The sequence below is a fragment of the Octopus bimaculoides genome, chromosome 3, assembly GCF_046866305.1.
Source record: "Octopus bimaculoides isolate indiv1 chromosome 3, ASM4686630v1, whole genome shotgun sequence".
NCBI classification, from domain to species: Eukaryota; Metazoa; Mollusca; class Cephalopoda; order Octopoda; family Octopodidae; genus Octopus; species Octopus bimaculoides.
The window spans coordinates 121,990,335-122,009,338 of record NC_142930.1 but is presented as its reverse complement, the minus strand read 5'-3'; the positions used below and the strand labels follow the sequence as shown (position 1 = coordinate 122,009,338).

General features: G+C 39.3%; 1 protein-coding gene across 5 annotated transcripts in view; it reads left to right on the top strand.

Annotated features, from left to right (window-relative positions):
* The window catches only part of LOC106875605 (telomerase protein component 1), a 215,491-nt gene that overhangs the window by 32,896 nt on the left and 163,591 nt on the right, over nucleotides 1–19,004 (top strand). For all 5 annotated transcript variants that reach the window (XM_089349533.1, XM_089349530.1, XM_089349531.1 and 2 more), the window contains exons 13-18: nucleotides 401–434; nucleotides 1,820–2,003; nucleotides 3,740–3,895; nucleotides 6,678–6,713; nucleotides 13,269–13,313; nucleotides 17,881–18,005. In XM_089349533.1, coding sequence (XP_089205659.1) covers nucleotides 401–434; nucleotides 1,820–2,003; nucleotides 3,740–3,895; nucleotides 6,678–6,713; nucleotides 13,269–13,313; nucleotides 17,881–18,005 — 580 coding nt within the window. The remainder of the gene's footprint in view (nucleotides 1–400; nucleotides 435–1,819; nucleotides 2,004–3,739; nucleotides 3,896–6,677; nucleotides 6,714–13,268; nucleotides 13,314–17,880; nucleotides 18,006–19,004) is intronic.

Sequence of the window (19,004 nt, the reverse complement as noted above, 5' to 3'; positions counted from 1 at the left end):
TCGCCCGGTGTGCTATCGTTTCTTATTTCTTGTCCTGCAGTGGGATCAGATCTGAAACCACATGGCTGCAAAACCAACTTCATAACCATACAACCATGTTTGTATATTCATATTTGTTTCCCCTCAGTCGAAGGGTCTTGTCTTGTGAGTTACTTGATGACTTTGCTAGTGCCGGTGCCACATAAAAAGCATCCAGTCCATTCTGTAAAGTGGTTGGCATCAGGAAGGGCATCAAGTCGTGGAAACCAGGCCAAAGCAGACAGTAGAGCTAAGCCTAATCTTCTAGTTTTCTACTTCCTGTCAAACTGTCCAACTCATGACAGCACGGAAAAGCAGATGTTAAATATGATGATGTTGATGATGATTTCATATGGTGAATTAAATTTTTCTTAATTTACAGGAATATCATCTGCAAAAAAACGGAAGAAATGTGTGTAAGTAAATTATTTTTGTTTTTTTCTCTCTTCTGGTTTTGTTTTTTTTTGTCTTTTTAGCTTTTTACACACACACACACACTATATTTTTAACCCTTTAGCATTCAGATTACTTTGTCAAATGTAATGCTTACTTATTCACATTGTTTTGAATTAATCATGCATTTTCTCCATAGCTTTGAGACGTCAATGATGTGATTGTTCATTTTCAGAATGACATTGTAGGATATGTGTAAGAGGCCAGATCTGGCCAGTTTAAACACAAAGCTGGTAGAATATTTAGACCTGATACGACCAGTTTGAATGCTAAAGAGTTAAATATGTAATTATTTGTTCATAAGTTTTCTTTTCAGTTGTAATTTATTAATTACCCTGCATGCATAACCAAAAGCAGGGTATTGTAATCACTTGTCTGTCTGTTTATCTGAGTGGTTGCAAAATTACTGGAAAATGGCTGAATGGATTTTCACCACATTTGGCAGAAATACTCATTGGGCAAGTGGCTCAAAATGATGAACATTTGGTTTGATTATCTGAAACAAAAAATAAAGTCAGACTTACAAATTTCCCAATAAGCAAGTGGTCATAATATTTTGTTCACTTTCTTTTTCATATGAATCGACCCTCGTCTGCATGTGTATCGATCGTGGTGTACCTATGCATGTAGACACATGTGCATACATACATATATAAATACATATATAGACATGTGACTGTGCGTGCGTGTGTGTATGTGTGTACAGTGATGAATTCGAGGGTTTCTCTTTTACTCTTTTTACCTGTTTCAGTCATTTGACTGTGGCCATGCTGGAGCACTGCCTTTAGTCGAGCAAATTGACCCCAGGACTCATTCTTTGTAAGTCTAGTACTTACTCTATCAGTCTCTTTTGCTGAACTGCTAAGTTACGGGAACATAAACACACCAGCATTGGTTGTCAAGCAATGTTGGGGGGGGGGGAGAAACATATACACACACATACGTACATATATACACATATATATGACGGGCTTCTTTCAGTTACCGTCGACCAAATCCACTCACAAGGCTTTGGTCGGCCCGAGGCTATAGTAGAAAACATTTGACCAAGGTGTCACGCAGTGGGACTGAACTTGGAACCATGTGGTTCATAAGCAAGCTAAAACTTTATTTCTTAATTTCATTTATAATGGTGATACTTTAAAAAAAAAAGAATCAATTCAGTTCAATTAAAAAGCATGGGTAAGCAAAGCATTGTAAGCCTCACTATAATTTGCAAAAAAATTTATCTGCGTACAGTGAATGCATCACCCTTCCAATGCCTTTTTTTTTGCATTTATTATAGTCTTTTATCATTTTAGTTTTAATCTTCCTTTCAAAATTTCCTCTGACATATTTTTACCTTCAGGACTAGTTATTCAAAAGAGACTTTAGATACCTACAAAGCAGCAATTGAGAAGGCCATGAAGCTTGCTACTAACCATAACCTGCGTCCTGTCAAAGGAAGGACTGTTATACTTTGCAGCCTGGTTGATGAAGGGTCAAAGAAGACTGTTTGCAAATCAGCGAAAGGATTTGGAAAATCATGGACTGTAAGTAAAAAAAAACATTTTAATATTTTCCTTCCATTTATTTTTATTATGTATCATGAAGGAGATGATTGTGAATACCTAAATATTCTGCATTCTTTCTTGGGCTGAAAAAAGTGATGCATACCCAAAGGTTTCATCATCATAGTTTAACGTCCGCCTTCCATGCTAGCATGGGTTGGACGATTTGACTAAGGACTGGTGAAACCAGATGGCTGCACCAGACTCCAATCTGATCTCGTAGAGTTTCTACAGCTGAATGCCCTTCCTAACGCCAACCACTCTGAGGATGTAGTGGGTGCTTTTACGTGCCACCGGCACGAAGGCCAGTCAGGCGGTACTGGCAACGGTCAATCTCAAAATGGTGTATTTTACATGCCACCTGCACAGGAGTCAGTCCAGCAGCACTGGCAACGACCTTGCTTGAATGTTTTTTCACATGCCACCGGCACAAGTGCCAGCAAGGCAACACTGGTTGTTATTATTATGGCTGGGTTCCAACTTGGGCCTTATTCTCCTTTCAATAGCTTAATACTGACAGGGGCCTCATACTCCTCTTATAGATTGCATTTCCTTATTAGTAGAAATAGGCTCTCCATCAGTGAGGCAGAAATTGCGGGATCCAATGAACCAGTTTGTTGAAGCTTGCATCCACCACATACCGACCTTCTGCAATTCAAAGTTGGGATGTTTTATCATTGAGGTTTTCTCCTCTAAGTATGTTTGGTCCAGGACTGCTTATTTTTATATTCACAGCTAACCTTCATATCTGAAAGCCTTTTCCCTATCTGCCACCTGGGAATCTTGTGGATGGAAGTTTCTCTCCACACCAGGGGTTGCCAGAAGTTGGTTTAGCTCTTTAGGGATTCTCCCTTCAGATTTTCTGTAGGGGTTCACTTCCTTAGCCTTTCACACACTCGTGTGTAAGCAGAAGGAAAAAATGCTGTAATCTTTATCCAGACTGAAGAGAGAAGTGGACACACAAGGATACTACAATCTTCAGATTAAAATGGATGGATGATACCCAAAGATGTACTCTTTCTTAGACTAGAGAGAGTGGAGAACATTCAAAGATACTATGATCTTTTGCAGATTCACTTGTAATCTAGGATGTTTGAGTGATGACTCACTTGTATTCTAGAAGGTTTGGGAGCAAAGGTTCACTTGTAATCTAGAGGGCTACGGATATCCAAAGATGAAGCAGTTTTTCCCAGAGTGAAGAGAGTAGATTCCTAGAAATACTTCAGTTTTTTTTTAGATTTAAGAGAGTAGTGGCTACCCAAAACACAGTAGTTTTTCCAAGATTAAAGAAGGCATCCAAAAATGTTGCAATCTTGCCCAGACTAAAGAGGGTGGTGATTACTGAAAGACGCTGTAATTTGTCCCTCATTAGCAATGGGGATACAATTGATGTTTAACTTGAGCTTCAGTTAACTAGAATATGAGATTGGGTCTGGTGGGAATGAAAGCCTGGTCAGGAAAAAAGTTCCAGATGCTTGCAGCATTTAGAAAGGAAAATTGGGAAGTGTATCCCAAAACTCAAAAGAGGTCAGCTGTCGTCCTCCCTCTCCCCTCCTCTCCTTTCCCCGAGTGATATTCATAATCTGTCACAGCTGTCTCTCATCATAAATACATGTAACTTGTCTACTTGAGATGTATAGACTGAATGCTAAAATATTAAAAAAGCAATTGGAGGACGAATGGAAAATTTAGCACTTCTCATTTTTGTTTTTCCACAGAAACAGCAAGTGGCTGTATTGTTGGCTTTAATGTGCAACTATGCCTGTGAAGCCTGCGAGATTGTGCTCTGGAAGAAAGACTGTAAGCCTTGTGTTGCAGATGTAAAACCAGGAACAATTCTCAACAATGTTGGTGAACTTTTGGATTCAGTTGTGGTAAGACAATGAAAAGGATCTTATTTTGAGACTAGAATACATTTTTAGTCGACCATCTCTACTATGCTTTCTCTTTCTTTCGTTTTCAATGATGCGCAATAGTTATATTACTAAACAAGGCACTTTATCTTTTATCTTTTACTAGTTTCACTCATTTGACTGTGGCCATGCTAGGGCACCGCCTTGAAGGGTTTTAGCTGAACATTCATTTGAGTAAAAATTCTTCAAAGTGGTGCCCCAGCATGGCCAAGCTCTAGTGACTAAAAATGTAGCAGATAAAAGAAAACGTATATATGTGTGTGTGTGTGTGTGTGTGTGTGTGTGTGTGTGTGAAAGTTGTAAACAAATTTTACTATCATGCAAGCAGGTCCTTCATTTCCAATCTCCCATGAAAACATGTCTGACCATGGGAGCAGGAAACAGGTAAGGGTCGTGACAAGAAGGGCATCTGGCCATAGAAAATCTGCCTCGTCAAATTCCGTCTGACCCATGCAAGCATGGAAAAGTGGATGGTGAAAACGATGAAGTGAATGTGAAGAGCAGAGTCAGTCATATTGGTTATTTCCTGGATTTGATGGCGAAGGCAAGGGAGGCTACTTTTCAAATCTCTCTGCAAATAACTGATTGAAAGATGCTGCCTCATTGAACAGCCAATGCAATTACTACAGCAATTAGCATTCTTTTCTAGGAGTTTATTAAACATTTGTACTCACACTCGTGCGCACATACACATGGCAAGTCTATGAGGTAGCATTTACATTAGTGGTTCTCAACCCTTTTTTCCCTATGGACCCCTTTGGTTCCTATTTTACTTAAGTGGTCCCTCATAGCCATTTGATGTTTGAAAAAATCGTATTGTATTTTTATAATTATTGGGTTGGGGCATAATTATTGCGGCTATTTTTCAACAAATTTTCTTCAGCAAAATCAATAACAATATTTAACAAAAATATCTTTAAATGATAGTTTGATCGTCTGCCAAGCAAACGGGAAGCAGTAATTGAAGTAAATGGTGAATATGTCACGGAATAATCATTTAAAGATGTTTTTGCTACATGTTGTTATTGTTTTTGTTGAATAAAATTTGTTGAATAAAGGCTGCAATAATTATGCACCAACCCAGTAAATATTATTAGGAATTGTATAAAAATAATTAATAAAATATTTTGTGCATTGTAGAAGTATAAAAACTTTATTGCACTTAAACTTTAACAGCAAAATCTTACAGGGAACTCCAAGAGTCATATGGCCCCTGGTTGAGATTTATGTGCTTGCTAGAAATAGTACAAATCTCTCTTTACCTTTACTCATCATCATCATCATCATCATCGTTTAACATCTGCCTTCCATGCTGGCATGGGTGAGATGGTTTGACAAGAGCCTGTTAGGCAAAAGCCTGTACCAGACTTCTGTAACTGTTTTGGCAAGATTTTTACAGCCTGGATGCTCTTCCTGACGCCAACCACTCAGGAAAGTGAACTTAGTGCTTTTTATGTGGCACAAGCATAGGCGAGGTCAGTTTTGGCAAGGTTTTTACAGCTGAATGCCCTTATAAATGCCAACCACTTTACTGTGTGGACTGGGTGTTTTTAAGTAGCACCTGCACTGATAGGGTCACCAAGTAATTACAAGACAAAAAAAAACTATTTTGAGAGAGGAGGGGGCATTGGAGGAGATGATTTTGTCAATGATACAGTGGCAGAGGGCCAATAGGACAGGTTTGGAGAGTGTAAGGTATCTTAAAAAAGAAGGATGGATTCATTAGCTTAAAAGACATACAAAACAGAATAGAATGGTCACAGCCAGAAAGCTGTTGGTTGTTGATTAGTTCTACCAGTTTTTACTTGGGGTTTAACAACAGATAAGGAAGGTTGTAATTGATAATGGATTCTTAGATATTATACCAAAGTAAGAAACAGAAGAGAATATTGTATTTCAGATGATGTCTTTTATGAAATAGAAGAAAAATGAATAGAAAAACAAATATGAAAGGCAGGAGAAACAGAAAAGAAAAAATGTACTATACCAAAAGAAGGTATCTACTCACGTGGCATAACATGTCTCAGGTTGAATGAAAGTCAAGATGGGAAGGTGGAAAGGATGTCCTATTCCACTTTCCAATTTTCATTTCACCTGAGATGTGCCATTTGAATGGCCCTTTCTTTTTTATATCAATATTAGGGAAGTTGTGCAAGAGGGAGAACCCAGGAAGACATGGGGTGAAGTATTAAAGGCTGGTCTCAAAACACTAAACCATACAAACCTAACAGAGGACCGAGACCCTAACAAAGGACACTGAACCTAACAGAGGAACGAGATATGTGGTGCATTACTGTTTTTGAGAAGACCTGCCCACCACTACAGAACTGAGATCCTAAAACCAAAGTGCCATGTAAAAAGCATTGGTGTAGGTGTTGGTGCCACATAAAAAAAAACATTGGTGTTGGTGCCACTTAAAAAGTATGTAAAAAGCAAGATGGTACCATGTGAAAAGCACCCAGTACACTCTGTATAGTGGTTGGTGTTAGGAACGGCATCCGAACATTGAAACCAAACCAAAACAGATTATGGAACCTGGTGTGGTCCCTGGCCATGCCAGTTTTTGTCAAGCTGTCCAACCCATGCCAGCATGAAAAATGGTTATTAAATGTTGGCAATGATTGGGTGTTCATTTTTCTCTTTTTTTACAATATCATACATTTTTCCTCTTTCTTTTTGCTATTGTATATCATTCCCTTTTTCTAATGCTGTTTTCATTTATTTCTTTTTCTTTGCCTTTCAGGTATCATTTCCACCAGTAGATTCCAGCTTCGAAGAGGTAAGTAAAGAATTTGTCATAATTCTCCAGTCTTTTACCATATTGCTTTCCAAACAATTATTATTGTCTCTTTTATATTGTCTCTTTTGAGAGGACATTGGTGTTGCCTTGGCGGAGGTTTGTGCTCTGTGAGTGCTTTTGTTATTATTTGAATTTCTTCATTCGTTACTTCTGGATATATTCAGCCAGGAAAGCTGAAACAACTGGTTTCATTTGTCACACTCATTTGTGATAAATAAAATATGAAAATAACTGTGTGACTAAAAGCTAGTTTCCCAACCATGTGGTCTTGAGTTCAGTCTCACTGCACAGCACCAGGGACAGCTGTCTTCTGTTTTAGCCCCAGGCCAACCAAAGCCTCGAAAGTGTAATGGGTAGATGGAAACTGAAAGAATCTCATCATATGTGTGTGTGTACCCTTGTCTTGATGTCATGTGATGGTTGTAAACGAGTATCATTGTCATGTAAGTGAGGCTGTTTGTTTCCAGTCTTCTGTGAAAAGTATATCACGCTATGGGGGAAATATTATCTTGCATGTAAACAGGTGATGGTTAGCGACAGGAAGGGCATCCAATTGTATGTATAAAATATGCCTTCAAAAATTCCATCTAACTTTATGGCAACGTGGACGTTGAATGACGATGATACTGTAACAAACAAACAAGGCCAATTTTTCACACCTTAGTTAAATGATTCACTTATCTTCGAGAGTTATCTCCCTTGAGCTATATTGATACTGCAAGTAAAGGCAGTCTCGAACGCAGAACGGCTGTGAAAACTGCTTAGAACCGTGCTACTGAAAGTGGTGGTCGCAGACAGGTGCCGGTCGGCAAGCCGTCAGCTGCCGGTATGTAGCGAGTTTCCAGAAAAGAAAGAAACATTATAAAATGCTTATGTAATATTGTATTATTTGTTTACAAAATAAATAAGGTAAAAAAAAAAATTGTCATCTTTTATTATATCCTTTATATATATTGTTTCCGATATAAATCAATATTACTAAGCAATATTACCCGTCCTTGGCACATTGGGAGTGGGGGAAGCTGCCGGTACACCACATCAGATAGTTTGAGAAGCAGTGGGTAAGAAGATCAGGGAAAATGCCCTTGGAAAAAAAAAAAAGTGGCCAGCAAGCTGTTACAAAGAATTGAACCCTGTGCCTCTCAAATTCTGCATGTATTCAGTGTTTGAGACTTCATCTCTTTTCTGTAAAATACCAACTCAGTGCTTTGAAGTGTGCTTATAAATACTGCAGTTACTTGCCAGGACTAGTTTATTAAGTGTAATGTTGATTTGTGCATAGTTTCATAATTAATAGTATCTTTTATTGTACCAAAGATGGTATGTGGCTTGGTGGTTAGAGTGATCATAAGACTGGAGTTTCGATTCCTGGACTGGGCGGTGTGTTGTGTTCTTCATTTCATGTTGCTCCTGTCCACTCAGTTGGTATGAGTAATTCTGCAATGGACCAGCATTCTGTCCAGGAAGGAATATACATATATATTTTGAACGAGGTCGTTGCCAGAGCCGCTGGACTGGCTCCTGTGCAGGTGGCATGTAAAAAACACCATTTTGAGCGTGGCCGTGGCCAGTACCGCCTGACTGGCCCTTGTGCTAGCGGCACGTAAAAGCACCCACTACACTCTCAGAGTGGTTGGCATTAGGAAGGGCATCCAGCTGTAGAAACTCTGCCAGATTCAGATTGGAGCCTGATGCAGCCATCTGGTTCGCTAGTCCTCAGTCAAATCATCCAACCCATGCTAGTATGGAAGGCGGACGTTAAACGATGATGAAGATGATGATGATGATATATATATATATATATATATATATAAGAGCAACTATGTGGTAAGTAGCTTGCTTACCGACCACATGGTCCTGGGTTCAGTCCCACTGCGTGGCATCTTGGGCAAGTGTCTTCTACTATAGCCGCAAGTGTCTTCTACTATAGCCTTGGGCCGACCAAAGCCTTGTGAGTAAATTTGGTAGACGGAAACTGAAAGAAGCCGTCGTATATATATATATATATGTGTGTGTGTGTGGTGTGTGTGTATGTGTGTGTTTGCCCCCCCCCCCCCCCAACATCGCTTGACAACCGATGCTGGTGTGTTTATGTCCCCGTAACTTAGCGTTCGGCAAAAAAAGACCGATACAATAAGTACTAGGCTTACAAAGAATAAGTCTGGGGTCGATTTGTCCGACTAAAGGCGGCGGTGCTCCAGCATGGCCACAGTCAAAAGACTGAAACAAGTAAATGAGTAAAGAGTATATACACACACCAGAAAAACCAGTAAACTGTCCCTGTGCTCCTTATGGAGTAATCTAGTCTAACCAAGCTTGTTGTACAACTCCTGTCCTTTAGATAGAGGGAGATGTTGTGAGAGTCTCTCTACACCCATCATATACAGGCAGGAAGGTTTTCTCCAATATTGCATTAATGTATTCTTGGATATTTCAGAATATTTGAATATTATGAAAATTAGACCAGCAGTGTTGACATTCCTTGATTTTAGCAATTTAATTAAAACATCGTTAAATATTTCATTAAGATGTTTTTTTAAATATTTCATTAAGATGTTTTTGTGGATATTTGAGAATATCTTGGTATTTTGTTAATTAGAATGGTGTTCTTGATATCACTTGATATTGTCAGGTTTTGTTAAGATACCAGAGGCTGTGTGGTTGTGTCGTCCACTTCGCAACCGCATGGCATCAAATTCTGTACTTTTGTGTGGCACTTTGGGCAACCTTGAATGGACCAATGCCTTCTGAGTGAAATCTGGTAGGACAGAAACTGGTGTGGAAGTCTGTCATGTGTGTGTGTGTGTGAGTGATCATCACCATCATTATCATCATCTCCATCATTGTCATCATCTCCATCAGAGGCAGTGACAAGTGACTGAGACCTTTGGCATATGCCATGCTTGAGAAGACTCATCAAGCCAAGTGAAATTGTAGTTGTGGCTGATGCTGGTGTCATGTAACTGGCAGCTGTCCCAGTGGCACATAATAGGAACCCATTACACTCTTAGAGTGGTTGGCATTAGGAAGGGCATCCAGCTGTAGAAACTCTGCCAAATCAGACTGGAACCTGATGCAGCTCTCCGGCTTACCAGTTCAGTCAAACCGTCCAGCCATGCCAGCATGGAAAGCTGACGCTAAATGTTGATGATGATGATGATAATGTATGCATGGGTTGGACAGAGCTGATTGAAGTGAATTTTCTATGGCTGGATACCCTTCCTGTTGCCAACCCTGCAAGGTAATATTTCTCCTGTACTTAAGCAGTGAACTGGCAGAATCGTTAGCATGCTGGACAAAATGCTCGGCAGAATGTCGTCTGTCTTATGTTCTGAGTTCAGATTCCACCGAGCTCAACTTTGCCTTTCATTCTTTCACGGTCGAGGAAATAAGTACCAGTTGATTACTGGGATCAATGTAATCGACTTACACACCTCCCCACCAAATTGCTGGCCTTGTGCCAAAATTTGAGACCAATGTTTCTGCTGGGCGAGATAGGATTTTCACGGAAGACTAGAAAGGAACGTCTTAGCTTGTAATGACAGTGACGCACATTTACAATTTCCATTTGAGCTCAAGACAAGGAGACACAAAATACACATACTCACACATACATACATACATACATACACACATATACACATATGATGAGCTTCTATCAGTTTCTGTCTACCAAATCCACTAAGAAAACTTGGTTGACCCAGGGCTATAGTGAGGACACTTGCTTAAGGTGCCATGCAGTGAGACTGAACCCAAGACCATGTGGTTGGGAATCAACTTCCTAACCACACTCATCATTGCCTGAGGTTAGCCTGGCTGCTACTGCTGCTGCTGCACCTTCTCCTCTTTCTCTTCCTCCTCTTTCTCTTCCTCCTCTTTCTCTTCCCCTCTTTTCTCTTCCTCCTCTTTCTCTTCCTCCTCTTTCTCTTCCTCCTCTTTCTCTTCCTCCTCTTTCTCTTCCTCCTCTTTCTCTTCCTCTCTTTCTCTTCCTCTTCTTTCCTCCTTCTTTCTCCTCTTTCTCCTTCCTCCTCTTCTCCTCCTCCTCCTCTTTCTCCTCCCCCAAATTTGAAGCCTTGTGCTTCTAGTAGAAAAAAATTATTATTATTATTATTATTACTGACACGTAAAAGCATCATTTTGAGCGTGGGCCGTTGCCAGTTACCCGCCTGACTGGCCCTCATGGCTGGTGACACGTAAAAGCACCCACTACACTCTCGGAGTGGTTGACATTAGGAGGGCATCGAGCTGTAGAAACTCTGCCAGATCAGATTGGAGCTGGTGCAGCCATCTGGCTCACCAGTCCCCATCAAACCGTCCAACCCATGCCAGCATGGAAAGCCGATGTTAAACGATGATGATGATGATTATTGCATCTCATTAGGAAATTTTGTGACTATTTGAGAATAGCTTGTATATTGGAGTAGTGGTATTGATATCACTTCATATCAGCAATTTAATTACAATATCATTTGATATCTCATCTGGATATTAGCAAATATTTGAATATTTTTGTAAATTGGAAAAACAGTATTGGTATCACTTGATAATCAGTTTCATTAAGATATTCACAAATGTCTCATGCAGATGTCTTTCGAATATTTTAGAATATCTTATTATTTTGTATGGAGACTTTGGTCATTATAAGATAATCCGAAGGTGTGTGGCTTAGTTGTAAGGTCATGAGTTTGGTACTAAATGGTGTGTTGTCTCCTTAAGCAAGATTGCTTTATTTCACGTTGCTCCAGTCCATTCAGCTGGCAAAAATGAGTTGTACCTGTATTTCAAAGGCCCAGCCTTGTCACATTCTGTTTCACGCTGAATCTCCTTGAGAACTATATAAGGGTACACGTGTTTGTGGAGTGCTGAGCCACTAGCGTGTTAATTTCATGAGCTGGCTGTTCCTTTGATCAGGTCAAATAGAACCTTGTCATCAGTAAGCTGAGCATCAGTAAGAAGATAAACTCCAAGATGTATTCCAGCATCTCTAACTGTGAAAATCAGCAGCCTTCTATCCTACAGCTTGTAACATTATTCTTTTCATATTAGCAATGTTTCTTTCAGTACTTCTCCATTTTTTTACATTATTTACATTATTTACATTTGACGGATATTTGTCCACATCTTGTTTGTTGTTAACACAAGCTTTCGGCTGATATACCCTCCAGCTTTCATCAGGTATCTTGGGGAAATTTTGAACCTGGTTCTCATTCTTAACGTATTTTTTGTTGTTGTTGTTGTTGTTGTTGACAACATCAGGACAGTATTCAAAAGTAATACAACACTTTGCAAATATCTCCTTCGAGTAAAACCACCATAAGGGAATATGACCAAAAACTGCATGTACTCCATCCATGCAGCTGTGGTAGGTTATACAAAGGCGAAACATGTCACTCCCTCAAATAAGGGTAGAGGAACATTGCAAAAGCTGTGACACAAGGAGATATTGATAAGTCGGGTATAGCTGATCATGTATGGAAAAATGGAGACCACCTCCTCCTGTGAGATGAAATTAAAATAATAGACAGAGAACACCACTGGAAAATACGGAAACTAAAAGAAGCAGCACATATGCTAGGACACAACAACCTCCTAAGCAGACTGAGTGCAGATATGAGTAGCATATGGAACCGGTATTAAGGAAGGATAGGAAAATATTAGATTTATAAGCCCTAAAAATTCACTCCATAATTGCCCACAGGCATATGGTGTAGTGGTTAAGAGCATGGCTACTAACCCCAAGATTCCGAGTTCAATTCCAAGCAGTGATATGAATAATAATAATAATAATAGTAATAATAATAATAATAACATCGAAAAATACCTTAAGAATGAGAACCCAGGTTCAAAATTTTCCCGAAGACACCTGAATAAGGCTGGAGGGTATATCAGCTGAAACGTTGTGTTAACAACAAACAAGATGAAGACGGATATCCGTCAAATGTAAATAATGTAAATAATGTACATAATTCCTCATCTCTTAAATATAGAACTGTATTCTCCATTTTTGTTTGCTTCTGCTATAAAATCATGTTGTTTTCTTCTCGAGCCATGCCTGGCTCATAAGGACCAGTTTTCTGGTTTCATTGGTGTATAGATTTCCCCACCCAGACGGGATGCCAGTCTGTCACAGGTGAGCTGCTAGATGCAGGAGGAAAGTGAGAGAAAGTTGTGGCGAAAGGGTCAGCAGAAATTTGCCATTACCTTCTGCCGAAGCCACGTGGAGCTTAGGTGTTTCACTCATAAACGCATGCATCGCCTTGTCTGAGATTCGAACCCATGATCCCTCGACCGCAAGTCTGCTTCTCTAGCCACTAGGCCATGTGCCTCCACATAAAAAACATGTTAGTTGTATGAAATTAGTAACTGTTACTAGATGCTTGCTTTAAGAAAAGAAATCTGTTTGATGACTTCTTCCTACACATATGTTATAAATGTAATTTGAAATGAGTTAGGCACAAGTAAGACCAGCCACTTAAAAATATCTCCATTTTAAAAACGACGTTAAAATTCTTTGAACTGTGGATTTCATTTCAGGAATTGGAAGAATTTTTCATTAAAAAACTTGAAACCCGAGAACAGGTTAGTACAATTTTTTTTTTTTCATTATTTTTTTCTTCATTTACTCTAATGACTACTATAAAGTGTAACTGGTAAACTAACAGGGGGAACAAAGTTTACAAGCTGGTTTCAGTCTTCTGTTGAGCTAGTTTCACATCATTTAACATTTTTGTGATCATAATTCTAATGAAATACTTTCCTTTTGTTTCAGTTAGTTTCACAAAAAAAAAAAAAAAAATAATAATAATAATAATAATCAATAAATTTAAGTGATTTTTCTAAATAAATTGGCGTTTGTAACATAAATTAATAAAGGATTCTTTCATAAAATTATAATGTGTGGTTTCAGTTTTAAAATGTTTACTTTAAAGTAGCAGTTTTGTATCAAAGGACTAAATGGGTTTTGTATCAAAGACTAAATGGATTTAACTGTTCATATCCTTTCAAAAAGCATAACCATTGAGGTAACTTTAATTTGTTTTCCCTAAAAATACACAGCTTTGCTTTTGGATAAAAGAAGCAAATGGAAAAGCATATAATTAGGCCTATGTTTGATGTGAATTTCCTCATTCCATAAATGGAAGACAATTTTGGTCCAATAATAATCAAAATATTAAGGAAATCAAACAAAAGGCAGTTTTTTTTTCTACAGATGTAGGGGCTTCCCGACAATATGGTTTCAGTTCCATTGCATGGAACCTTGGACAAGTGTTTCCTACTGCAATCCTGACCTGACCAAAGTTTTGCAGGTGGATTTAGAAGACAGAAACTGAAAGAAGCCCATCATATATATATATATATATATATATATATATATATATATATATACACACTTTTTATTCTTTTAATTGTTTCAGTCATTTGACTATGGCCATGCTGGAGCACTGCCTTTAGTCAAGCAAATTGACCCCAGGACTTATTCTTTCTAAGCCTAGTACTTATTCTATTAGTCTGTTTTGCCGAACCGCTAAGTTACAGGGACGTAAGCTCACCAACATCAGTTGTCAAGTGATGATGGGGGGACAACACAGACACACAAACATATACATACATACATATATATATATATATATATATATATATATATATATATATATATATATATATATATATATATGTATATATATATAACGTGAGAGAGTTAGGGGTTGGGGGTACAACCCACTAAGGGATAGTATCTATCCAGTATACTGCTGGGAGGGTACCCAATTATTGCTACGCTAGTGCTATACTAGGTGCAATCAATGGGAGCGGGTAAAAGTGGAGGTTTTACCCAAAATTTGTGTAACAATTAGAAAATGGAGGATAATATGCTGAACCCAACTACTTGCACACGGTGTATCCCGTTGAATTCATTAATTTAATTCATAGCAAAAGTGACAAAGGGAGGAAGAAAAGAAAAAGAAAGAAAGAACCAAAGCACAGGTGTCCATGGCAGACTATGTTATTTTGCCAACATGGTTTACATATAGAAGTACAAAGTACATAAGGAATTAGAGGATGAACAGAAGTTTAATCTTACAGCTGTTACGGCCTAGTTTTGGCAGACCCCATTCTATCCGAATATTCCTTTCCGGAGTGATTATCGGATGACATTTTGAAATGGGGTTACATGCCCGAACCTCTAGGCCTCTTCAGAGATTCACAAAGGGTTACATACAGATGTAGAGCTAGAGGTAAAAACAGAGGTGTGGTAGAGACCAGAAGAAAAACAACAGCAAAAATAAGATAGAAATATGTAACCCCATTTCAAAATGTCATCCGATAATCACTCCGGAAAGGAATATTCGGATAGAATGGGGTCTGCCAAAACTAGGCCGTAACAGCTGTAAGATTAAACTTCTGTTCATCCTCTAATTCCTTATGTACTTTGTACTTCTATATGTAAACCATGTTGGCAAAATAACATAGTCTGCCATGGACACCTGTGCTTTGGTTCTTTCTTTCTTTTTCTTTTCTTCCTCCCTTTGTCACTTTTGCTATGAATTAAATTAATGAATTCAACGGGATACACCGTGTGCAAGTAGTTGGGTTCAGTATATATATATATATATATATATATATATATATATATATATATATATATACACACGACAGGCTTCTTTCAGTTTCCGTCTATCAAATCCACTCACAAGGCTTTGGTCGGCCCGAGGCTATGGTAGACGACACTTGCTCAAGGTGTCATGCAGTGGGACTGAACACGGAACCATGTGGTTGATAAGCAAGCTACTTACCTCACAGCCACTCCTGTGCCTATATATATATATATATATATATATATATATATATATATATATATATATATATATATATATATATATATATATATATATATATATATATATATACATATATATATATCATCATCATCATCGTTTAACATCCGTTTTCCATGCTGGTATGGGTTGGATGGTTTGACTGAGGACTGGCAAGCCAGGAGGCTGCACCAGGCTCCAATCTGATCTGGCAAGGTTTCTACAGCTGGTTGCCCTTCCTAAAGCCAACCACTCCAAGAGTGTAGTGGGTGCTTTTTATGTGCCACCAGCATGGGCGCCAGTCAGGCAGTACTGGCATTTTAACTATGTATATATGTGTGTGTGTATGCATGACTCTGTGTGTATGTGTGTGAATGGTGGTCTTAGTGTCTCTATTTTTTTGATACCAGAAGCTAATTGTAAATAAACATGTTTTATACAAGCAGTGTTATTCAATTGCAATCATCTGTGAAAACACATCCAGCTATTGGACTGTTGTTGTTTAAAGGACTTGAGGAAAATAGCTTGCTTGGAAACATGTGAGAGTTGGTGACAAGAAGAGCATGGCTATAGAAAATCTATGTCAAGTGTTGCTGCTTGACACGTGGGCCAAGGGAGTGATCTCATTCATTGTGTGCCCTCCTCCTGGATGGTTTGAAGGCTTGGCTGCTGGAACTGAAATTAACACTATGCATCCTTCCCCTCCATTGGTCAGTTGAAGCTTAGATAGCGTCAGGTGACAGTTAGCTTGTGCTGGCTGTTGGAGCCTGCCAGCGAGTATTTAAATGGAAATTTGGCAGGTTGGTCATTCGCCGCCCGCTGACATACATTGACATTGTATTGAAGAAACGAAAGAACAAAAGGCCAAAGAAAAAGGAGAAAGAAAAAAACGTACTCAATACCTGAGCTGAAGACACCTCCAAAAGGGGTGGGAGACACCATGTCGAAAACGGTAAAAGAGTAGGGCTGAAACAGGACATGATTCCTCCTGATGATGTCTTTAGCCACTGGCTCCTATAAAGGAGCTGTTGAGGTAACAAACCACGAAATGTGGTTGGAATTCTTCATCTGATCCATGAAAGCATACAAAAGTGAACTTTCAAATATCTATGATGATTATGATGATGAAGTAATGATGTAAGAAGTGCCAACAAAAGTTTTGCCTTCATATATGAAATCCAAAATGAGTCCTGCTGTATCTATAGACTTACTCTCGGGAGTTCAGTTCAGAAAGCTAGCGGAGCATTCATTATTGCTGACATTGATAAGTTATTCCTATCTTGATCAGTGGTGTAGTGTGGGTTTCAGCCACCCTGTGCCAGAGCCAAAAGTGCTGTCCTCTTCCTTGGTCATTGCTTCTGTAAGGTCCAACACTCGAAAGGAACTCGACCACTTTGCCCCTATCGGGCCCAATGCTTGAAAGGAACTGAGCCACTTGCCAACCACTACGACAAAGATACATATATAAAGTGGCTGCCCTGTGTGGCCTGCACATCCAGCACACTTCTCACTATGATACTGACCTTGATGTACCAACTAATATGAGGTGGATTGGGGTCATCTGAGAGGTCAGATGTCTTGACTGTAGTTACACACAGCAGTGGTAAGGTTTTGGTTGTAGTGTCCAATAGGCAAAGAAAAAAAATAAAAGAAAATAAAAATTTGAAATTAATAAACTTGCAGAATAACCCTGTACCCATGTGAGGGAGGTAGATCCCTAGCCCGTAATGCAACGTGCTGTGACACATTCTCCTGCTTCAATCTTGTTACATCAGTCACAAGTCTGGGCATCGAACCTGTAACACAGAGGAGAGAAAGATAAACAGACACAAAAGCCTGACCAGCTGCTATCCGTTCATGCCAGTCACCATTGAGACGTTGAGTTCTCAGACCCTGCACTGTCAGTTTCCTCTGCAAAATTGGGATAACTATGGTCTGTCCAAGAAACAAGCCCTGCAGGGTTGAGTAGCTGTTGCAGTGAGTGATGCTGGTTATACCCCATGGCAACACCATTGCGATCATGTCCACAAGGCATGGCTAAATGTACAATTTGTTCTGGAGCGTACAACCCCTTTCTCCCTCCCCCCACTTTTTACTTTTTTTTTTGTTTCCTTAGTGAGGTAGTTCTAGGTTTTTTTCTCAATAATTTGATCTTTTATACTTTTAATGTTTTTTCTTTCTTTTTTTTCCTGTAAAAATATGCTGTTAATAACATCTATATAAGATCCAAAAAAATTACAAGAATAAAAAAAGAATTTCACACATAAAAATAATACAAGAAATCCGACTTAAACATTTTGGCATATCTCAGAAGTATTTCCTTTCTTTGGCAGATTGACAACTTGATCATGGTAGATGATTGTGGTATAGATGGTGTCAATAATTTCAAAAGTCTCTATAGACTTCATGTCAATCCAAACATGCTCTTTGTCAAAGTGTCTCTCAGTGAAAATAAAAGGTATGTTACATATCAACTTTTAATCTTGTATTGATGTATATGCATTTGCATTATAGATCTGCACTGCATTATGTAGTGCAGATCCATAATGCTCAATTTTAGGTGCATGCTTGTATATGTATAAGAATGGCTGTGGGGTTAAGAAATTCGCTTCCTATCCACATAGTTTCAGGTTCAGTATCTTCTACAATAATCTCAAGCCAACCAAAGCCTTGTGTGTATGTATATATATATATATATATATATATATATATCATCATCATCATCATCGTTTAACGTCCGCTTTCCATGCTAGCATGGGTTGGACGATTTGACTGAGGACTGGTGAAACCGGATGGCAACACCAGGCTCCAGTCTAATTTGGCAAAGTTTCTACAGCTGGATGCCCTTCCTAACGCCAACCACTCAGAGAGTGTAGTGGGTGCTTTTACGTGTCACCCGCACGAAAACGGCCATGCTCGAAATGGTGTCTTTTATGTGCCACCCGCACAAGCCAGTCCAGGGGCACTGGCAACGATCTCGCTCGAAAATCCTACGGGAGCCAGTCAGGCGGTACTGGCAACGGCCACGCTCAAAATGGTGCATCTCATGTGCCACCCGCACAAGAACCAGTCCAGGGGCACTGGCAACGATCTTACTTGGCTTGCCGGGTCTTCTCACGCACAGCACATTTCCAAAGGTCTCGGTCAGTAGTCATCGCCTCGGTGAGGCCCAATGTACGAAGGTCTTGCCTCACCACCTCAGCCCAGGTCTTCCTGGGCCTACCTCTTCCACGGGTTCCCTCAACTGTTAGGGTGTGGCACTTTTTCACGCAGCTATCCTCATCCATTCTCACCACATGTCCATACCAGCGCAATCGTCTCTCTTGCACACCACAACTGATGCTTCTAATGTTCAGCTTTTCTCTCAAGATACTTACACTCTGACGGGTATTCACATTGACATTACACATCCAACGGAGCATACTGGCTTCATTCCTTGCGAGCTTACGTATGTCCT